The 24,970-nt window shown below is 39.1% G+C and overlaps 1 protein-coding gene across 1 annotated transcript in view; it reads left to right on the top strand.

Moving 5' to 3' along the window:
• The first annotated feature begins 3,634 nt into the window (after positions 1–3,634).
• Positions 3,635–24,970, top strand: part of LOC115444501 — an 82,950-nt gene continuing 61,614 nt past the window's right edge. Inside the window, exon 1 of the mRNA XM_037442215.1 lies at positions 3,635–4,835. Coding sequence (XP_037298112.1) covers positions 4,317–4,835 — 519 coding nt within the window. The 5' untranslated portion in view covers positions 3,635–4,316. The remainder of the gene's footprint in view (positions 4,836–24,970) is intronic.

Here is a 24,970-nt window from a genome sequence, read left to right as displayed (position 1 = left end):
GTTATATCTAAGTCCCTCCTTTTGTTCCATTGCGTTAGTAATAGCGAATGAACACAGCTCTTTCATAATCATGCACTCCTGGTAAAAAATCCGTTCAATGAAGCAATTCCTCTTTGTGTGATGGCCATTTTAATTCGACTTCGTTTTGATTGAATCCTCCCCCCCGAACACTTCTGGTTCCCAAATCCCAGGTAGCAAAACTAATAGAAATAATTTCTTTCTAGTTCGAAGAGCATAAAACGGGAATGGAATTATCAACATAATATGTCTTTTAAACGCCATCCTTGCAAGAGCTGGCCCAAGTGAGCCAAACTGGTCATGGTCTTATGGTCATACATAGTCTTATTTTTTATCAAAATGTATCTTGAAACTAACTAAAACTATAGAAACTAACAGTTAACTAAAGTATATAAAGCTCATTTTGAATTAACCGTAATTTTTTTTTGCTGCATACCTCAAGGATGGCGGTAAAAGTGGTAAAAACAGGTTTTTATAATCCTATCGTTACTTTACAGGCTTCATAATACAACTGTAAAAGTAACAGCTCAAGTAAAAGCCAGAGTTGCCACTTGCCAATACAAAGGTCGTGATTGTAACAACAATAACAGAACTTCGAAAAAAATATGTTGGCTCTGTGCTTACATGCTGCTATTTATTGTGAATAAAATATATAAGAAAAAAACTATTATACAAAATCCCAAAATCATCGAAGTATGGTTTAAAAATAAATAACTGTTCCCACCCATAGATTGTTTTATTATCTTTTAAAAGTCAAGCAGTTTACTACTGCTTGACAATCATTAATTTTGTCATCAACAAAGTCATCGCCAACGGTTAAAAATCATGGCTAATATGTGTTCATCAAGTTCATAGGAGTGCAAAGATTTGAGGATGTATTTTTAATTTTGGGACATTACAATAGTGTTAATATAAAATATACTTTAATAACATAGACATAAGATTTAAAATACTATCAAAATAAAACCGATATTAGATTATCTAAGAAGCGCTTGCGCATAAATAATAATTGTTGTTCGTACTACGGTCCTAATTTAGTCTAAAAGCATCTTAGTTGTATTCTTTCAAAGTCTATTATCGTCTGTGATTACATTAAAAGAAAGCGAAATAATATTCTCACCTTTAATTGTATTGTAATAAGTTTTAATATCGTTTGTACTTTCAAAGTAAATCTTGGTCAACAGTGAGGCGCCCGCGCATCAACAGTCGCGCCGTTCAGTCTCTTGTGGTTTATGTTTGCCTGGTAATATGCGCACATTTCGCGCAACAGTGCGAGCTCGTGCGCACCAAAATCGTGCCAGATGCGCGCGCAACAATGGGTTCCGTTTTAAAAAGTCCTATAATTAATTTTGGAAATTCAACTCTACTGAGTACTGATAAAGTTTTAAGTTGATAATATTGTGTCCCATGTTTACGTTTTTAGTGAGCGGTGGCGCATGCGCGCGCTACTTTTAAGCTACACGGCGATTGGCGGACGCCGTGCGCTGTGCACAGATGTGATGGCGGACAATATTATGTTTTGTTACAGGACTCATGTTGTTTAATTGAAATAAGTTGCTCATGGGATTTTATTATTATTATTCACTGACTAGCGCAGTGCAGATTACAAAACCATACTTGTTTTTATTGATGACGACTAGCTCGTGATTAGGAATTTGCACAAAGCATACCGCGAACATGGTTTCTTGCCGTCAAAGCGAATTCAAAATTTGCTGTACCAAAGGGCAACATTTCAGTTTTCATAGTTTTAAAGCTGATCTTGTTTATGAAAAAAAAAAATACGCTTCCAACCAGTGACTGAGTAAGCGAGAGGACCTTCTGTCGCCTCGCCGCTGGGTTGCGGAATAAGGGACGAGTTGGAGGATCTCTCACGGAGCGCAGCTAGCCCATGGTCCAATTCCAATGCAATAAAAATGGGACCGTTCTGAACTATACGAAATCGAACGCTAAAACAATCATTCAAATTGGAACAGGGGGTAAAAATGATTGATGAACAAAACATAAAAATGTTTGTCGAAATTTAAACTTCGTTTGGAAACGGTTAAGAACCTACCTTCTTTGGAGTCGGTTAAAAAACATCCTGTGGAGGTAAAAAATTGCAACGCGGATATTTTTCGGTGTCGAGACCTATATTCAAGGACTAGGAACTCATAGACAGAATATGTGCTCATATGACGACGAAGCAGCGCATTGGCGTATTCCGGACACGCGCGTCTAGACCTATATTCAAATACTAGGAAGTCATAAATTAAAAATGTTGTCGTGAATAATTCCCACAAAAATCTCTTTCTCTTTGGACTAGCCGTGCCAGATATGCCTATCAAATTCCGTAACACCAGTGGCCAGACGTGTCACCATATACTAAGAACTCATAATCAAGTATACAAATATGTTCTGAAAGCCCGCACACAACCTACAAAGTTGAACAAGCCACCGTGTTTTTTATTCCGCAGCACAGCGATGCGGCGACCGAAGTTCCTTTCGTTACTCAGTCACTGGTTGAAAGTATAATTATTTTTTTTATAAACAAGATAAGCTTGAAACTTGAATACGATGTTACTACTACATCAATTTAATCAACTTTAACTTTCAATTTCATGAACAGATCATTACTTGAATCTAATAAGAACTTTTGTATCAAACCGGCAAACAAATGCGCATTGCAAAAATTTAAATTTCGAACAAAACGGCAGTTTCATAGACAAGTGACAAACGAACGGGAGCACCAATTGAAAGGGCACCTAAGTGATTGAGACAGAGTGGGAGAGGCGCGCACCAGAGCGCGGGAGCCGGGAAGTGCGATCGGCGAAGGACGGCTCACGGCGCGTTATCGCGAGCGGCGGCGCCGTGCCCGCGCGCCCGACCGATTGTTTTGCGGGCAATTAGTGTTTGGCCCGTCCCGCCGCACGTGCCGCCGCCGTCCGGACCAGACGCCATCGGTATTGCCAGCTTGATGATTTTTCGGTAGAGTGCATTCGACAGAAAAATATTCCTTGATTTTTTTTGCTATATTATAATGTTGAAAGTATGTTGAAATAAATATGCGTAAAAGTATGTAGTAGTAGTATGTTAGATAATCTAACTTAATTAGGTGTTTTGTTTGTCGACGAATAGTTGCTCGTGTTACTATATTTTCTTTTTTATTAGTTCACTTATCAACAGGATATTCTAGTAAAAACGCGTTTAACAGAATGTTTCACCCAGTATTTAATGCACAAGATTAAAATTACACATTCCTACACTAAATTAAAAACAAGTTATTCCATTGAGGTTAAGTAACACACTGGTCACAGCCCACCTAAAATCAAATTCTTCATTTTATTTTTTCATAAAAATTATTCCCGTGACTATAATTGATGATCACGCGTCAGCTTGCAACACTTCCACGGCTCGCCAGTATACCGCGCGCGCGGTTGCGAGCGGCCGTTTTTGTGGGAGCTACGTCGCGTTGCTCAATATTGGGACGCGAACTCCGTACGGGACGTCCCGAAGGCGTGCGCTGTTCACTATTTTACCGGTACTTTTTTTGTTTTGCAACTTTAAATTTCGAATTCTATTTTCGATTTAAATTAAATTAATTCGAAACATATTTCGACTGACTTTTGCCGGTTCGTTTTTTATTTCTATTTTATATTTTATTTGCCATTTTTTATAAACTTGTAACTGGCTGTTTTGGTTAGTTTTGGATATAGAATGCATTTATGATCCAGGATAGGTTTTAATTAATTTATTTTTACTGTAAAGTTAAGAAACATTTCCCATGCAGCTTTCCGTCGGCATTTGGCGTACAGTTTCGTGGATTTGTTTTACTTTATTTTTTGTTTTATTTCTTTATTTATTTGAGGATTAACCATTTGCTTGTTTAAGTTTATTTTTGATACGTATCCCGCGTATTTTGTTTCTGTCTAGCTGTCATACAATTACTATAATATAAGAGTTTCTATGTACGTATAGGTCTAGTAGAAAATTACTAGTTAACGATAAATAGCAAAAATCATTTCAACTTTTTAAATAACTGTCAAGCTATAGCAATTTTAATTGTGACCACCACCCAGCGTACTCAATAGCCTTTAGACAAGCATTCTATAGCTAAAACTAGCCGCAACAACTAATACAAAAGCAAAGATCGATCACCGGCAAAGTTGCTAACCCGCAGCCGGCAGGGGAACAGTTGTGATCAGAAAACAGCGCGAAAGGGCGCCCTCGCGGGCAAACTTTCCGGCCCTACAAACTTGCCAGAAGTTACTTTGCCCAACTTCGCGCAAATATAAAAGTGAAAATGAACTAGTGAAGTGACAATGGCGGCGGCGATGATCAGTGACCGCGGACTCCGCAAGAAGTTGACTCAAGAAGCGATACCGGAGAAAACACCAAAAAAACCGTCGAAACGAAAATCGACGCCTAGCAGTTCGAAAAACGACAAGAAAAACGAGCAGAACAACAACAAACGCCCAAAGATACAGACTGGGGACCCCAAGCTCGACTTGTTCTCCACATACCAGCCCTGGGTGATACAGACTTACGGAGACCTCGCCAAAACAAAGACAGTGACGTTGAAGAAATACGCGCGCATCCTTCGAACGTTGCGTGGCGAAGAATGCAACAGTTCAGACAGTTCCAAGTTCCGGTTTTGGGTGAAGGCGAAGGGATTCCATGTGGGCAAGCCGCCGGGCTACGAAGCGAAGCCGGCGGACGGGATCGTGTGCCGGTACAGCGTGGTGGACGCGGAGGGGTGCGCGCGGGGCGCGGACGGACAGGAGATCTACACCGGCTCGCAGAACGACCCGCCGCTTTACATTCCCACTCCACCTTTGAAGGTAGGTTTAATTATTAAGTACTTAGGAATAATCAGGTTTAGATTGTAGAAGACTTGCAGAAGTAACACTTTTGTAAACAATTTTTCCCACACACGGTTAACTGACTGCAAATGCGGAAGGTTGCAGAATTTGCGGAAAGTTGTATGCGTATAAAACAATTGAAATATTGTCGCTAGTAAACATATCTGCAAGTTTTTGTGCAATGTTGCCGCAAGAACTTGCTAGTACTTACATTAATCAACAACTATAGTCAATAAACTTTACTTCAGGCACAACAACGATCGTTAATCATTTTAAATGCTTGAATAATGCTGCACTAATGCTACAATAGTGTGGACTAAAGTTTCACCTATGCCCAATTTACTACGATGCCGTTCAAACAGGAATACTGTTTAGGGACAAATACAAAACTCGGCAATACCCAGAATATTCTACCATGGATGTCGTGGTGGGTTATATTAATCAGCTTTTGCTCGCGGTACGGCGCGCGTGAGAGTGCAACATTTATCATTCATACTCAGCTCCTATTGGTCAAAGCGTGATGTTATATCGCCTACAACCTTCCTCGATAAATGGGCTATCGGACACTAAAATAATTTCTCAATTCGAACCAGTAGTTCCTGAGATTAGCGTGTTCAAACAAACCCATCAGCTTTATGTGCTAGTATAGATTTTCCGGGATAAATATTTTCAAGGGATAAAAGTAAGCTATAGCAGAAGTATAGCTTCATATTAATGAAGAAAAAATCAAAACTGGATAAGTTATTTATGAGATTAGCGCGTTCAAACTCTTCAGTTTAATATATTTATATATTATATAGCACTCCACGATCAAAGAGCTATCCAACACAAAAATATTTTTTCAGTTTGACCCGGTAGTTCCTGAGATTAGCGCGTTCAAATAAACAAACAAACTCTTCAGCATTATATAATAGTATAGATTTACTACATAATAAGGTTATTTTTCCGTGACACGCGTAATGTCATGTAGCTGTCATGTTTGCCGGCAAACATTCCGATCATAGATAAGTTATCGGACAGGTCGCGGTTCAATAAATGCACGCCCATTTCGCTTCTTAGGTTTTAGTTTTAAGAACCAAAAAAAACATACTGTCGAATTGAGAACCTCCTTTTTTGAAGTCGCTTAAAAAAGGTGATGATTACTGGTATCTCTTCTACAATTATTTTTATTATTATTTTTTGGGTCTGGCATTACGCTTTCTATTGTATGCTGTCGGTAGGATATATTTTATATCCGCCCGGATAGCGATAACCGTATATAGCTATATGATAGTCATCCACATAAATAGCTGAACATTTACTTTTTTTAATTCTTATCATTTATTGTTAACAAAAATAATATAAAAGCTATTTAGCACAAAAACAAATCAATAAAACTTAACGCGTATAGGCGATTTGAACTTTTGAATTTGTTCAGATGTTGGTAATTCTGGTGGTAGGATATATTTTATATCCGTGCGGATAGCGACCATTTTACACAAGGTGTTAAAACCCGCCATAGTGGCCCACGTAAGTGTCGCGTTCCGGGATCAGCCTGTATATATCCGGCAACAGGCCGGCATAATTGTGTCGACTGCCGACGGGTAATCATCTCTTGTCAATCGACTATTAGACCTCTCCACTTACCATCAGGAGCAGTAGGATCACGTTGCGAGCCAGTATAAAAAAAACAGTAACTTAGGTTTTATAAGGCTAACAAACTTAAACCTTTGAAGTTAAATTCTTGGCAAATCGTATTTAGATCATAGAGGAAGGCCGATATAGGGTTAAGAGTATTTCCTGGTGCCAGAAGGGTATCCTACTAACTTAATATTAAGGATGAGGGAGTTTGTGGAGTGTTTCCATAAGGATGAGACAGGTTGGAGTCGTGGTTGACGGCTTTTGAGGAACTTCGCATTTAAAATACTACATATAATTATTAATTGAAGTAACTAGTAATGGTAACCAAGAGAATTGTTTCATAGATCTCTGTTATTTATGAACTTTGATAATGTCTGTTCCATCAGTCAAAAATACAAACATTTTTAAATTATACTCACATAAGCCGAGTGGGAAGTTTGATCCAACGTTGGGGCAAAAGAGCAAACACATTCCGTTGTTATTTAGAGTAGTTGAGTAAAAGTTTGAATAAACAGAACAGCAGCGGAAAGCGTATTTGGTTTTAAAAAGTTTTTGTTGTCCTCGGGTGGTTTTTAATTTTAATTTTTCCTCTTCTGGTCTCATGGTGCCCTGGTGATGTTTTTACGTTATCACTTTAGTTTGAAAAAGTAAAAAGGAGAAAATAAGAAGTTATCCATTACCAACAGAAATAATATTTCACTTGTGTTATCAAACAATAATGATGAACGCAGCAAAATATCTAGACTAGTCTGACTTGTAAAGGTATCTTATCAAACATCTAAAAGTTCTTTCCTTCTAGGCCCAGTTTTCTGCTGTTAAAGACAAGTCTTGCAACTGCTTGATGCTTGACGGCATGATGATATACTGCTGAATTTAGTTAAAGTCACTTCAGACTGATTCAAGCCGTTCGCTATGTTATCGTAGTTTTGAATGGTCAGTTTGTTTACGCGGAATAACAAATTGACGGAATGACTTTTGTCTTTCAACCGAATGTCATCAGAATCGGTTAGCGTATCGCCGTTGACAGCATCAATTCGCGAGTGGACTTCGCAAATCCGTGGAATGAATCAGCTAGTTCAAACACCGGTACAGTAGTAGCACAGTACTAGTAGTAAGGTCCACTTTGAATTCTCATTTGAAGTTACTTACGGTTATTTGCGACATTTGTGAAGAAAAATATTAATTACACAAATAGTCATTAATGATTTAATTTGTCAGATATTCGACGAAAAAAGTCAACTATTGAGACCTCTTTCGTTTTTAAAGTTAGTTAAAAATTAATGGACACGAACTAAGTCAATTATTTATACATAATGTATCCTACTGTTAGTAATGTTAAGTGCATTTCTAAAATTATGAGAGTGTGCAACTCAATGTTTGTACAAGAACCGATTACAAAATACTGCATTGTGTGTAGTCTATGGTGTAGAGTTCCTTGTTGTTTTGTCGCCATTTTGTGCAAAAAAAAAAACAAATCTATATTTAGCTACCAGGATGACATAACATTCGAGGTACAATGAACATCTCCCCTACCTCTTGACTTAGTTCTATTCATTATACAGCGCGGGTAGAGCGGAGGCGCGTGAAATGCTAAACGAACTTAACGCGCGATTTATATTCGAGCGGTGATGGTACAGGACAATGGTCGGCCACCATCGTGGCTTTAGGTTAGGGTTGCCACAGAAGATTGTATTGTCCTTTCTCCTTTTTATTTGCTTCCTATTGTTGCCGGCTGATGCAACTTTGTCAACCTCAATATTTTATTAAACGATTAAACCCAGTGGTCTGATACAAATAATTATTTTCCCGTAGAATTTCGCATAGCTGCGGAATCGTCCCATTTTAATTTCACGATAACAATCTATAACTACTTGAGAATAGAATTTCTGCTTCTGATTAATCGACCTTCGGGAGTAACATTCCAAGTAACAGACATAGCGACAACGCATCAAGAGATCTCTCTGTGATGAACAACATTGTTTATGGACTGCAGAGATTACTTACCAATGGGTGTACCAATTGTCATTTACCCATGCTTTAAAAAATACCAATCGATATCCAAATTTATCCTGCTTTATCTTTCGTAGGCATAAAATAATCTACTCATACTTCTGTAGTCCTGGTCAGATTATTAACTGTATACTGAATATCAGTCATTAAGCTGTCTCACTGCCGGGCAAGGGCCTCCTCTACCACTGAGAGGGTTAGGCCTTAGTCCACCACGCTGGCCTAGTGCGGGTTGGTAGACTTCACATACCCTCAAAATTCTTATAGAGAACTTCTCAGGTGTGTAGATTTACTTGCGATGTTTAGTATGATGCTTTAGTAAAATCAGAGGTGCGCGCCCTTGGGTTTTGAACCTGCGGACATTCGTCTTAGCAGTCAACTCCGAACTAGGTTATAGCCGCTTGTTTAGTACATCATACTAAAACACGCCGCGATCGAATCTATTTCAACGAAATTTTTAATCGTGAGGAAACCTGCACATCTGAGAAGTTCTCTATAGGAATTTCGAAGGTGTGTGAAGTCTACCAATCCGCACTAGGCCAGCGTGGTGGACTAAGGCCTAATCCCTCTCAGTAGTAGAGGAGGCCCGTGCTCAGCAGTGGGCAAGTATATAATACAGGGCTGATATTATTATTATTAGTATCAACCCAAAACTAACCCCCAAGTTCCCGGTATTTAAAACGGGGACTCGGCATCAATCAGCGCGATAACCGATCGATGACGTTGCGATGCGTTGACGATGCGTTGGGTGTACGCTAGTTACCGTTTAACTGACGTATCTATAGTTTAAAATTGAGTTTTTTTTTCCTTACAAAGACTTCCTAATGGAACATAGATGTAGAAGTTTTCTGGTCAGTCTCATATGTGAGGGTCCGCCTGGGTAGGTACCACATCAATGTCTATTGGTACCGGCAAGCAACAGTGTGTAGTCACTGTTGTGTTCCGGTTTGAAGAACTAGCCAGTGTAACTACTGGACATAAGACTTAACATCTAATGTCTCAGGATGGCGAGCGCAGTGGAATACCAAACAATACTTTGTAATTCAAGGTGTATGGTGTTTCTGCTGTTTATGGGCGGTCGTATTGTTTACCATCAGTTACACTTACGTGGGCCACTATGGCGGGTTTTAACACCTTGTGTACGGTGGTCACTATCCGGGCAGAAATAGAATATATTCTACCACCAGTAAACTGTGTCATCTGATCAACGAATGAGAGAAATATTCAGCAGTTTCTGAGTTTACTTAAAAAAAACCTTCATAAAGTCTGTCATAGTAGTTAGCTAGATGCTATTCATTAATTTATTTGATTTATATTATCGCAGAAGACGCGTCTATAATGAGGTCGGTTCATCTTTACGCCATCATATTATTTTCTTAGAAAATACGTAGAAAAATAACCAAAATGAATTGTGGTTGTGACCCTTTGATTCGACACATCGATGCTATCAATCGATAGTGACGCTCCACTATTGATTCCAAATCCAAATTTTAAAATCGAACGCAGATAATTCAAATATAGAACAGGTATGGGCGTGTGGCGCGGCCGCGTGGGCAACATTAATAAAACAAAAGCCGCACAGGTATAATTCATCAGGCGATCGGGCCGGCCAGTGACGGGCTTGATTAAAATGAATGCCGCGCGGCCGACGGCGGACCGGCCGGCTGAGTTTTTTGCCCTGAATTAAACGCTTATTAGCACAGACCTTTGGGATACCAGAGCTTCGAACGGCTTCGGATTGTAATATAGAAGTAGTACTTATGTGAGAAAGTATATTTGTATTCTAGAGTTCACTCCATTTGTAAATATAGCGACTTCTATACTTATAATATAATACAGAAATAAAAGAAACACGATGTCTTCGCTTCACTAATATATTAGATGCCCGTACATCCGACATAAAATAAAAAATATCTTCACCATTTCTCATAATCACCAAAGCGGGTAAAACAGAAAACGTACATAAAAAAACACCTCACCGAATGGCGGATGCAGTCGTCGTCGCGGCAATTAAATTATTCCGCGTCATCACACCTAACACAACGCGGGGTGAGTTGGAGTGCTGCCCTCGGCGAGGCATGCCTCGAATCGCTTACAACCGCTAAAATAAAAATATAAGCAAAAATACGTGCGCGGTGCGACGCGAGCTCGCCCGCCAGTCACGTATACAGAAATGTGTTTTAAATTTGGAACAATTTTGAAATACAAATATTTTTTTCGATGTTTCATTGAGTATCGATATTTTCTATCGATTGGTAGGGATTAGTGATGTTTGTTTAAAACAAAAGAGTTTTTTATAAAATCAAATTCCTAAGTGATTGAAAAGCTTAACAAATTTATCGAATGATACAGACTAAAATAGTGGCTATGTTACTGCTTTAATTTTCTACTTTACAGATTGCTATACTTATGTCTCGTCGTAAAAGTCACCTATAATACCTTTCAATAAATTCTTCAAACAATCGAATGTAACTCGAAATACCGATATTATTCTAGTAAAATTGATCTATTGCTACCAAGTATACAGAAACACGAAACTAGAGAGAAGTCACGTGTTAAAGCTTGTCCGCCGGCCACGTCCATACGTGGTCGGACCGCACGCCGCGCCACTCCCGCTAGGGTTAGCACGCGCGTGATATTCCGAGCTATTTCACTTGTACTTTGTAAAATCTCTAAAGGATTCTGTAGAAGTTATGTTAGCCTGGTACGGTTTAATTTATTTATAAAAAAAAAATACTAAGTTGAGTTGCTGTCTGTTTGTACGTCCTTCTTGGATTTTTAAAGACCAAAGAGTTTTAAGATTAAAAGACCTTATAGTTGTTCTATAAACCTATTTGTATCGTTGCTAAGGTAAAATTAGGAAATAAAAATTGTTCAGACTCCATGAGATTCAGTTATTTGAGTTACCTGTTTACTATACGGCTTGGGAAACGGTTTGATGACAGGTCTAGGCAGTTTTTGGGCTCATTGAAAGGTAAGATTCGTTATAATATCGACAACTGACTTTAAGTTTCTTCATGTATTGTACAAGTAACAACTAAAGTAAAAGCCATGAAAATGGCCACACCGCAAACGTAACTTTTAACTAAAGTTACAGTGACTGTTACTCTCAAAAACTAAACGGTCCGTCAGATTCCTATCGACTGACGACTCTATACTATTTCTACTACTTTTTAAAAGTACATATGTGTGCTCGTCAATTCTATAATATATTGCTGGCAAACAACATGTAAGTTAGTACAAAAAATCTCCTACCACATGGTAGTGTGCTCAAGTTGCTCATTATAAATGTAGAGGAAATTTATTGATCTCTAAATCTGTTTAAACTGATGTCTAACACCAACAAACATAGTGGCGAAAAGCGAAATTTTCCGTCAGGGAACCCGACACAACATGTAGATACTAATATGTATAAATGAGGATGCGAATCAGAAATGAGAATATCCGTAGAAGAAAGACTGACATAGCCCATAGGATTAGCAAGCTGAAGTGGTAGTGTACAGGGCGCATAGCTCACGGAACTGATGGCCGATGGAGCAAGAAGGTTCTAGAGTTGAGGCCACGAACTGGCAAGCGTAGCGTCGGACGTCCACCCACAAGTGGACATATGACCTCATACAAGTCGCAGGAGATTTCTCAATACGGGCCGCTTCCAGGGCGATCTGGAAATCTGAGGAATGCCCATGTTCAGCAGTGGACATCCTGCGACTGATGATGCATAAATTAGGTCTGAACCGTTCCGATGATAATATATTCTACATATAGGTAAGCCAGAATCGAGTTATACGGACCCTTTGCCACTGGGACACGAATGTGTACGAAATCCCACTCACTCACAGAATACTGCGGGCACTGAACCCACAAGTCTAGTTCACAATAACCTATCAGCACGTCAACAACAATGAAAATGTGACGCAAATACAAAGCAAGTCGCGTGTGAAAGCCTGTCCGGCGGTACGCGGTCGGTTCGTGTCAGGGTTACCGCGCATATATTATTCAGGCGTACGAGAATCCCCAGATGTGTAGAATTGCGGTTTGAAGTTTTGTATTTTTGTAAGGTTTGCCCACAGCTGGACTTGTATGTACTTACTAGCTAGGTGTATGGCATTACTGTCATTAATAAGGAAATTGGTGTGGAAGTGTTTAATGGCTACGGTCATGTTAATCGATGTGATAGTCGATTGGTCGTTTTTGGACTGCATTGAAGTATGTTAAGTGTCAGAGTAAGGTTATAATAACTCCATACAATTACACAATAATTAAAACAGTTGTAATCAATTAACAAGCAAGTTTATTTAGTAATATTTTCTTACGAACCTTAATCCACACATCGACATACCAGGAACCCATAACTCCGTACATCTAGATCCACAAAAACAAGTTATAACATCGGCAACCCTACGGCCGCCATCGGCCTGTATAATTTACGAGGCGGCCCGCGCCAAACGCTCGTCGGGAGCGGCCCGGCTCGATTTATGGCGTCATTTTTACAATGGCCCCGCGCGCCAGCCCGATTATACACTCCACTACTGGCCCCTGTTTGCTTTAGCAGTGTGGACGCGCCCTTACGTCCACGTTTCACGCGTTGTGATCGTGCGTGCTTTAATCGAAATTTAGTTTTAATATTAATGTCATTAAGTTCATATTGTATTATTATTATTGTAAACAGGAGTTATTGATTGAAGAGTAAGCATCTTTATTGTAATGGTATAAGGTTGATAATGTGTGCTTTTAAATATGACAAATGCTAGGAGACTTTTGGTAATAAAGCAGTACCGTCTTATGTCAAGATTTTGCTAATGTTGTAGTTTAGTGCTAATATGGCGTGTGCATTAGTGAATTTCTGACTGAAAGTGTGATGTCGCTGTGACAAATTCCCTTAGACGTAGTAGTTATTGATATTTATTTGGTTCGAAACTTACACTTTTTTACATTTACGGTTCGACTAAATCATCATCATCATCAGCCTACAGCTGTCCGCTGCTGAACATAGGCCTCCCCTAAACTCATTGTAGTGTTATTTCCAAGATAAGTATATGATTTCATAAAAATGCAATATCAAAATGACCCAGTATAAAATATACATGATTCGGAGCTGAGAGGCTACAGGAGTGGACTCAGCTTATTGACAGTGAGTGACCACAACATCGGTCAGCCCCCCCCCCCCTCCGAGGCAATTCTTGAGCGCTTAATCTCCGTACCGAATGCACGCCCGTGAACTGGGGGACATTTGTCGCTGCTCTAAGCACAAAAAATTCGTATACCATGGTTGCCAAATTCCCATTATGGCCTACGACTCCTGTACATTCCCTGGCCTTCCGCTCCGCCTATTCTAAGATGGTCCCTTGTCCTTCCCCAACACTTCCTTCTCAACTATCCTCCAGGGCCCGTCGCTAAGACGAGAGAAACCAGTATACCGTTCACAGGCATCCCTGGGAGTTGACTGCGAGATATTAAAAAAACCGGTCAATACTATATTCATTTTACAATACCATAAATCAGTAACATCGCCAACTTTCCAAATCAATTACGTAGAAATGTCGATGAAAATAGCATTTTATCTTGTCCCAGGATTTCAAACGTCTAATCAGAGGCTTTATGAGTGCAGCATCCGAGCTGTACCGACCTAGTTAGCTGTTAGCTTGAAACATCGTGGCAACTTCACGCGTTTATTCGTAGGGTTAAGCAGGGTCTGATATAGCTAAATATGTTCCTGTGGTTTATCCGTAGGGTTAAGCAGTCTGATGCTTATAGCTAAATATGTTCCTGTGGTTTATTCGTAGGGTTAAGCAGGGTCTGATATAGCTAAATATGTTCCTGTGGTTTATCCGTAGGGTTAAGCAGGGTCTGATATAGCTAAATATGTTCCTGTGGTTTATTCGTAGGGTTAAGCAGGGTCTGATATAGCTAAATATGTTCCTGTGGTTTATCCGTAGGGTTAAGCAGTCTGATGCTTATAGCTAAATATGTTCCTGTGGTTTATTCGTAGGGTTAAGCAGGGTCTGATATAGCTAAATATGTTCCTGTGGTTTATCCGTAGGGTTAAGCAGTCTGATGCTTATAGCTAAATATGTTCCTGTGGTTTATTCGTAGGGTTATTAAGCACAGTCTGATACTTATAGCTAAATATGTTCCTGTGGTTTATCCGTAGGGTTAAGCACAGTCTGATGCTTATAGCTAAATATGTTCCTGTGGTTTATCCGTAGAGTTATTAAGCACAGTCTGATACTTATAGCTAAATATGTTCCTGTGGTTTATTCGTAGGGTTAAGCAGAGTCTGATGCTTATAGCTAAATATGTTCCTGTGGTTTATTCGTAGGGTTATTAAGCACAGTCTGATACTTATAGCTAAATATGTTCCTGTGGTTTATCCGTAGGGTTAAGCACAGTCTGATGCTTATAGCTAAATATGTTCCTGTGGTTTATCCGTAGAGTTATTAAGCACAGTCTGATACTTATAGCTAAATATGTTCCTGTGGTTTATTCGTAGGGTTAAGCAGAGTCTGATACTTATAGCTAAATATGTTCCTGTGGTTTATCCGTAGGGTTAAGCACAGTCTGATACTTATAGCTAAATATGTTCCTGTGGTTTATCCGTAGGGTTAAGCACAGTCTGATACTTATAGCTAAATATGTTCCTGTGGTTTATCCGTAGGGTTAAGCAGGGTCTGATATAGCTAAATATGTTCCTGTGATTTATCCGTAGGGTTAAGCAGAGTCTGATACTTATAGCTAAATATGTTCCTGTGGTTTTTTCGCATGGTTAAGCAGTTTGTTTCTGTCTTATGGGTAAATGTGTTGCGAAAAGTGAAATTTTCCTAACAGGAACCTTTCAGCATATTGGTATTAATATACATGTTTGCGGTCTGCAAATCGTTCTGATAATAATTAGAAACTACATAAAAGGAAAAGCCGGCAAGAATTGGATTATATGGCCACTTGGCCACTGATGTGCTCATTTCACAAAGGCTTATCGAAATAAAATATTTTACTGTTTATCGCGGTATTTTATATATGAATTTTCGCTTTTTAGCTTGAGTTAGGCTTAGCTTTAATGACCGGCTTGCCTGAAGTACAACTTCCTCTGTGAGATAAATTGAATTAGAAAAACTTTTTTAGGAATTTGTGATAGATATGGGCGTAGTCCCGCTCTCGAATCATGTCAGACTAATTTGCTATCCTATGTTTATGATAGTTGTTATTAATATGGTGGCTTTTATTAACCCTTGAAGCATCTGAATGTTTGCCGGCAAACACAGATGCTTTAAGGGTTAAGTTTCCTATTGAAAAGCGTTACTAAGAGCTGAATTAATCGATGCAACTCAGTTCCGCTGTGCAATGCGATATCACCTAAGAGGCTGTTAAATTAAAGTCAGCATCTTAAGATCGTCGCTATATATTTATTTATTGTTTCGGATTACCAGAAGATGATGCACAGTAACAATAACAAGCAAAATAAAACCTATACAATATTAGCCAAATTCTGTGCTCTTCAAGTATGTAACCACAGCTTACAAGTATTAGTTTATTATATTATATTAAATGGATATCAACACCATCTCAAATGATATAAGTCGTCGTAACGAATTTTGACAGCTGATTTTTTTTAACACCTTCTCACCTGAGTACGCGTTCCTAAAGACAACTTGACGTTGATACCCAAAAACGTCCAACCCATAGTATGGTTGCAAATGAGCCGAGTATGCCAAATGAATTCTAGTCTGTAAGGTCTATATTTTCCATTAGTAAAAACATCTTAGTTAAAATATGTTTATGAAATTTTTATTAACAAAACATAAAATATCAATGAGCAAAAATACGATTTAAAGTTCAGTCTTCACTATTTCAAAAGTCCAACTTAAGCTATGTTCTAAGAACAAATTTTGCAACAGGAAAGGCGTTCCACGCAGGCCACGCCGCGAGCTACATCTAGTATGCCATTACACAAGTTGAAGACAACATATCCAATTCTGTTGATTCGTACCAACCAATAATTCCAGCCTAATTCAAGATGGCGGATTTCGGGCCGGTTCCGAGTTTAACTGTCCCTCGGCGGCTTAACGACTGCATCCGCTTGATAACTGCCGTGGAACGAGGGTGGGCAGACATTCTGCTTTGTCAGACTTGATTATTGGTATTGGCGTTTTGTGTATCCTGTTTTGAACAGCTATGAATGATGGTCATCTCATCCGATGCTGATTTATTATTTTTACGTGTTAGACAATAAAATAAAAGTGTTTTGCAGATTTTATGCTATAATGAATAATCCATGAATGCATGCCGCGGAAATACGGGCGACAGTGTTTCGGCTGTGGGGTAACAACACTGCCCCGAGGCTCGATGGCATCCCCAGGAAAGCCTGGGAGCTCTGGAGCACCTGGGACCGCTCTGTAGTCTGTTCCCGCGCGTTGGAAAATACCAAAATTGTATAACAAAGCTTGCTGAGTAAGTCTAATTGTCGCGTGGACATGATGTTGACTTGTTTTATATTGAAGTACTTATATTACTACTAGCTGTGCCCGCGGCTTCGCGCGCTTTGAAATCATTGTATTACAGTTTTTTCCCGCGTAAATGCCGGCCTACAACCACGCGACCTCTTCAATAGTAATCGTTTTATTTCAGCCAATTTACATTTACCGTAATGTACTATTAACCTAAATATTCCTCAAGAATTGCACTAACCTTTAGTAAAAACCGTACAAAAATACGTTTAGTAGATTTTGAGAAAATCTATCGCATACAGACAGACAGTTTTTGGGGATTTTGTTTTATATTATGTATAGATTATTGTGTTTTTAATTCTTTATTCACTGCTGCGACGGTAAATATTCTTTTATATTTTTCAAAGGATTTTGAATCAGTCTACTAATATCATTTTTGACCAAAATGATCAATTCTCCAAGTACACAGAACCTTTTTGTTTAAGACTAGCCTCCCCCCTAGTAAATGATTCTAGGTACGCCCATGGCTACGTTACTTCTCTTGCCGCACGAACGTATCGATTCAACAATTTTGTAATGTTTGATTCTACCATATCTTGCGGAGCTGGGACGAACTACTTAACAAATAGTGGAGCCTAGCTTTCCCACCACCTGAGAAATAAACCTATAATGATGTTGATAATAGATATCACATAGAATAAAAAGAAACTGCAGTGCGTGCTGTTGCCACATTTACACCAGCGATTGCCCGGCTCGACTGGGGTGTTACCGTCTCACATAACACCAAAACCTGTTATCGTGTTTTATACGTGAAATGGGATTTACGAAGCCCCATCTACAATTTAAAAACCGTGTTTCTTTTCTATTAGTTAAAACTATGAAATTTTACCTAAAGGAAGTTATTAGTTTAAGATATCTGGGTGTATGTGTTGTAGCTATCAAACGAAAAGACTTTCTTTTATTGCTTTGAATGACGAGACGAGTTTGCCGTTCGCCTGCTTGCTTGCCGACCGCTCATAAACAGTAGAAACATCCAACACCTTGAATCAAAAAGTGTTGTTTGGTACTCCACTGCGCACGCATGAGACATGAGATGTTAAGTCTTATTATGTCCAGTAGTTACACTGGCCTGTTTCTTTATATATGGCGGTTTATGGGTGTCTACGGCCTTACTATTCTCCTGGTGGCCGGTACAAGCTATAAATACCTTCTAGAACCTTCTAGCCCGTATCAAATAAGTAGCAATTTGCAACCGATCCCTTCGTCGCAATCTATTACACATCCAACAAGTGTTGAAAGTATTTTTCCGAATATTTTATGCTTCCTATATACAGTACGTGGGTAACTCGCGTGGTAGGGTTGTCACGCGAGTATATTTTTTGCCTCTATTTACAAATTTCTTAGGAACGTAATGCTGTGTTTTCTCAGTGCTTTCAGTATGCCTTCGCAGTGCGTAGACAGGGGCGTTGTGATTGGCTAATATTGAGATGTGACTTTGCTTCAGTCCGCTGTCAGATAAACAAAGCTGAACAAATCCAAAGACAGCTTCGGGCGTACTGTGCGTTCTTGGTATAGTTTTTGAATACGGCTGTTAGTTCGAATTTTGAAAAACTGTTTTAGCGCCATTGCGTGGAATTGGAATTCCCAGTATATTTTGCAACGTGCAAAAAACGTTTTGCACTAACACCATGGTATAGTGAGAAAAGTAAATTATGATGCGATTATGTATTTATAGAAGAGAGGGAGCGCTTTAAAAGGTAAAGTACGCGGTACTTTTCAAACTGTATACCGACAAGTACTACTCACAATGAAATATTAAGGATAAAAAAAAGTACACATTTTGTTCCAACCATAGTCTAAAGGCATAACAACCGCAGGCTTAGCCACACACAAATCCTGTTTCGACATTCTATGAAAATGTAGAAAATTAATACGTAGAAAATATGAACTCAGTTCATACATTCGCCAACCCTGAGTATGTGTGTGTGCGAGGTGTGCCGCGCGCCGCGCCGGTGGCGGCCGCGTCGGATGTATAAAGTGGCGCGCCGGTGGCCGTGTGACATAGCTATAACTCCGCACCGCCTGACAAACAGCTACAGAACTGTGGAGACGACACTGAACTTTATTTATTTTTTAAGTTTTGTTGATGAGTTAATCGGATTGATGGTTAGTATATATATCATTTGTAGACTTCCAATATGATGTCTGCATGATCAGCGTAGCTCTGAAATATACCTTTTTAACCTTTGGGTACTGTTAAGAACAGTAGCACTGCATACAATTATTCGAATTACAACGACAGACTACTAAGGAGGTAATGGGCAACACTTATTCGAAGGTATATTGTCTTTCGGTGCATTGAAGCCATCGCTTTACGTGTGTCTATTATACATGGCTACGCCAAGATATATGTCGCCGTGTTGCTGTGGAAAGTTGCCCTTACGTCAACAGACCCCATTTAGCATCTATACCTGAGATCTTTAATCTATCTGTGATGAAAAATGAGTGTAGATGCTTACCGGCGTTATGATTAAGGAATTGAGATTAAGAGAAGATGCGAGTGTCTGATGGCAATTGGACAAATCGGACACTGCATACGTACACCTAATGCATTTGTATTTTATACCTACCTAGATTTTACCTGACCTCTATAGTAATATCAAAAGATAAAACAATATATTCCCACCGCGACTCCACGGCTCTCTAGTGCGCGGCCGACACCGGAGGGCGCCGTCGCTAAAGCGCGATACTACGGGCTCGCCTCGGGCGGCGCGAACCAATTACCCGCCGCCGCCGCCGCCACCGCCCCTCCCGCCGCACCACCCGTGCCCCCGGCGGCGGCCCGCCCGCCACCTCGCCGCACCGCGCCGCGCCGCCGCCAAGTATTGCCAGGTGACGAGGAATACGCGGGACGTTCTGTTTTCAAAAATTTGAATTTCGAAGCAGTTTAGAAAGTGTAGAGAGGTTTTAGTTTATGGTTGTGTAGTTTTTGGAAGCTATGTATGCAGCGTATGTATGAGTACCCTGCCGAAATAGCGATGTAATTCAAGTTCTTGTGACGCATTGTCTGTTCCTAGTTCATACAGAAATTACATTATAAAGATCCTCTTCCAGCATAAAACTTCGAGTTGTCAAAGTACTACAGCAGAGAGCATTATTTAAAAAAAGAATTTTTATTATTCCAGCTTTTATTGCTGAATATATCCGCATAAAAACCTTTACCAATCATGGGATCCTGGTAGATGTATAGACAAAAACCTCTTACGGGTGTGTTTTTGTAAAATCTTCGAGGATATAATTAAAAATAAACAACCCTAGCCACCATTGTGACCTCTAAAATCCCCATTCCAGCTTACGTGAAACGGAACCCACTAGAGCCATTTTCGTAAAACAAATATTACTATTGCTCCTTCAATGTGTAGCGAAACTTAAGCATTATGCGCAACTGTTTTATTTTTATATATATAAAATATATAGAATATAGCTAAAACTTAATGATATTAATTGACTCCACCTGCGCTATATTTTTTTTACAATTAATCCAAACTTCTGCTTTTAGAAAAAACTTTCCCTCCAATAGGACATGTTACTTAAAAATATAAGTTTCATTAAAATTTAAACATCGCTTAATCCATCCAAAATTTGGTACAATCTTAACCACGTCTATGTAGTCTACGATTATACGCCCAATTTGTAATCTAGGTAAGTTACTTTTCTCTTGCCCTCAAAAACAATGCGCACCAAGCCGATCAACTAAATAAAAAAACAGCTGTCAATCAAAACTATTGTTCAATTTAACGTTTATATCATAGCTTTTGCTCGCAGCTCTGCCTGTGTTAAAATGTTTTTCCGGGATAAAAGTCCCGCTTTATATTTTCCCGGGATAAAAGTAGTCTATAGCACTTAGAAGTAGTGTAAATTCCTTAGGGAATAAAAATCAAAATTGTGTTAGTAGTTCCTGAGATTAGCGTGTTCAATCAAAATCTTAAGTTTCATTATATACATTTTGTAGTATAGACTTTGCAGTGTTCATGGTGCCCTGGTAATTATAAAGGCTTCAGTCTTCGACAGGTCGCCAAAATAATTATAAAAAACATAAAATCCGTAAAAATATTTCAATAGATTTTAAGTAATAAAGTTCCTAAACCAAAGTTCCTGTATTTCCCGGTCCGATCCCGCGCTGGCAAGTTGTCTCCGGGCGGCGCGGGCTAACGGCCCCATTGCGAACGTAGGCTCCGCTTTTTATGCCCGCACGGCCGACTTCGGACAGATGCGTGAGCCTGCCTATACGCGGCTTATTCAGCACTTAGTGTAGGAATTAAACAGAGTTTGTGTATTTAGTTATAATCAATTAATATCGAGTATTACAAAAGGCATGACACGTTAGACAAAGAGAAAAGTAGTTTTTTTTGTTGACAGTTATATGAAAGTCGCAATGGATGCATTCATTAAATTCTAACACTTAGTATGACAGTTTTTTTTAGTACAGACCTCGCAGTTAACACCAAGAGAAAGCTGCGCAGGGTATACTAAATCCCCCCTGATACCCCGCAGCTTAGCGACTGCAGGGCCTTGGAGGAAAGTGGGAAAAGGTAGGAAGTGTTGAGGAAAAGGGTCCTTCGATGGGCGGAGCGGAGAAGGAAGGGAAATGTTTACGAGTCGGTCATAGACCTCAATGAGTACTTTCAATCATAAGGCACATTTGACTATGTGCCTAGGGCCGCGACAAAGGTCCATTCGGAGTGGAAACCGAGCGCACAAGAATTACCTCTGTATACTTGAAAATCAGTTGACTGAGCGCACAAGAATTGCTTCGGGAGAGGAAGGGGGGGGGGGGTGTATACTAGACAGTAGGGTACCGGACTCATTTTTGTTCTTTACTATTAACAAATATTTACATAATATCAATTATAACACAGAAGGAATTATTCAAATCCAGTAAAAAATCAACAAGTTATAAGTCTTTGAATTTCGGTGGAAGGGGTAGTTAACAACAAACAGAAAAGAGACGAAATACCCACATGTGACGTCATCGGGAATTACGACGCGTGCAAAAGAAAGAGATGAAGCGATATCCCCACATCGCGCCCACTTCTGCACATTACAATATTTTGAATATGAATTACTCGCTCATTTTTTAACCAATTTTTATATCAATTAACCATTACATATAGAATAATGTATAAAATCAAGCATAGGCTGGTCCCCTGTTGTCTGTTTTAAGAAAACCTTAGACATTAATTTAATTGCTATTAGAATAATAGTGTTAACTAGCAAGGGGTAATCAGCTCTTGTCAGTCGACCCTACGCCACTTACCATCAGGTGGGGCCACTTAGCCGTGCCCGACAAAATTCTGAAATTACGTGGAATTCTAATAAAAAAATTACGTATATAGGCTTTTATGCTCTCCTGGTATCCGTTATCCAGCATGATACGTACGTGTGGTTTAATTTCGCCATATTTACCATTAAATTCTATTATTGGATAGAATGTGCTTTACAATTCGTAAAATAGACGAATCAGGAAGAAGTCAGAAATAGACAAACCACGATAATTTTTGTTGCAAAACATTTACGCCTACTCGAGCCCTCCCAGTAAGATCTATCATCATCTAGGTATCTTCTCATTACCTTATCTCTTATTTACAAAACGCTATAAAATAAGAATTTTATTGTCTAAATAAAACCATTTGTAGGTAGGTACCTTCTTTCATATAAATAAACATTTTATAAGCAATCGACTTAAATTTTATGACAGGAAAATGTTCTATGTATTTAACATTGTTTTAGGTTAAATATATACATTTCGCAAAACATTTACGCCTACTAGAGACCTCTCAGTAAGAAGTTATTATTACCCATACTTCGTCAAAATACCCAAAAAGTCCGAATAATTAATACAAAAACCGGTAACACTAAATTAAAGCTATAATGCGTTTTTCGTTAAACTCCCACGCAATTAGAGATGCGAAAGTTAATCCCGGGATTAGGCGCGGGATTTGTTCCGATTTAGAATCCCGCTGCTCCGCTGTGTTCCGTTTTGTTTTGCTAATCATATGAAATATATGGAGTTATTTAAAATATTTTGAATGAAAACTGACAATATAAACATCTTTCGCTTGACTTATACTTATTTTGGTCCAAACATTGGACGTTTGATCCAACATTTGTTAATATGGCCGGATGTTATTAGAAGATATAACAATATTTTTAACCATACTTTTTTCCCTTCTCTGTCGAATAATGTAGAAATCAGTAGCTAAGGGTGTAATTTTCTTTAAGGGACAACATAATATAGGTACCAATATACATAAATGCAGTCTGCAAATCGTTCTAATGATTTTTTATATTTCACTTCAACTAAGTATATCATTTATTAAACATGATCAAAAGTGTAATTCCACGAACCACCTCATCTCCGTACTCATTCTCCGCACTGTTACGTGTACTGTGTTCAACATACATTGAACATTTAACATGGCCAAAAGTGTAAGTCCACAAAGCGAATCATCTACGTACTCAGTCCCATACAATACAACACGTACGGTGTTAACTACACATTGATCACTCATGGCCAAAAGTGTATGTCCGGAGCGTTATCACCGGTTGCGCGGTATCTCGGTGGGGTCGGATTCGCGGCGGGGCGCTTGAAATACGACGTCGCTCCGAGCGCGAGCCGGGGACAGGGAAGTCGTTTGTCGATGGAAATGTATTTAAATATTGTGTAGTATATTTATTAACTAGCGACCCGCCCCGGCTTCGCACGGGTGCAAGCTGATACTAAATACACTACAGAAAAACTGTGAACGTTGTATATAAAAACATAGCGGCCCGCTCTGGCTTCGCACGGGTATAACATAACAAAATAAGAGTATTTCTCCACTGTTTAATGGATGTTATTATACATATAAACCTTCCTCTTGAATCACTCTATCTATTAAAAAAACCCCATCAAAATCCGTTGCGTAGTTTTAAAGATTTAAGCATACAAAGGGACATAGGGACAGAGAAAGCGACTTTGTTTTATATTATGTAGTGATATAATACTGACTAGCCGACCCGACATATGTTGTCCCGTCTTAACTATGAATTCGTAGCGCGCATTCTGTCAATCGCTGACAGTCATTTCAAACATTTGACAGTTATACAAAATTAATATTTTCGTTAAGTTTTCTTCATTTTTCTAATTTTCCGCCGAATTTTTTTAATTTTTTCTTTCATAAGAACCTTCTCATGACAATAACAAACGCAACAAAAAAAAATAGTGAAATCGATCCAGCCGTTCACGCGTGATGGCGTGACCAAGGGAAATAGGGATTCATTTTTATATATAAAGAATATAATACTTCTCGTGAATGCTGGCCACGGGCCTTCAATACTAATGCGGTTTATACTTTACTTTATTCTACATTGGTTTATGGCGAGAGCTGATAGTCTACGTATCTTTAAATTACTTGTAAAAATCAGTTTATGATTGGAATTGTAATAGGATGAACTAATTCTGATACTTCGTGTGCATTTTTCTAACACGATTTCATTGGCATAAGAGTTCCCCAGGATATCGCCCGAAAATTCAAATTCAGCCTCATGATTGCTAAAATCTCCCATCTACAATCTACATAAATATTTAAAATCATCGACATTCGATAAACACGCCGCGCCGTGCCCTCGCATGCAATCAGTCGGGCGAGCCGCGGCGACGCCACTCAGCGCGGCTCGTAAACGTTATCGGCTACATCGTAAAAATGCTACGTAAAATGGCGCGCTGTCGGACGCCACGCCCGCCGCGCCGTCCGATTCTAAATTTGAATTTTTTGCCCGCCAGCACGATCGGAAATCGAATTTTTTTTAAAAAACGAACGCTAATGGTTTGTTTCTTGCTAAACGTGGAACGGCAAAGGAAATTGATTCATACAGACTTTTTTTTTTCATGTATTCATGACTCATGGTACATATTACTAATAATTAGTAGATATCAAAATAAACGTGCTGAGCAATAATTGTATTTCTTTAATTTAAAACTATAAATATAGCTTGCCTTTCTAC

The sequence above is a fragment of the Manduca sexta genome, chromosome 4 (assembly GCF_014839805.1).
Source record: "Manduca sexta isolate Smith_Timp_Sample1 chromosome 4, JHU_Msex_v1.0, whole genome shotgun sequence".
In the NCBI taxonomy this organism is placed as follows: domain Eukaryota; kingdom Metazoa; phylum Arthropoda; class Insecta; order Lepidoptera; family Sphingidae; genus Manduca; species Manduca sexta.
This window is presented reverse-complemented; position numbering and strand designations above follow the sequence as displayed.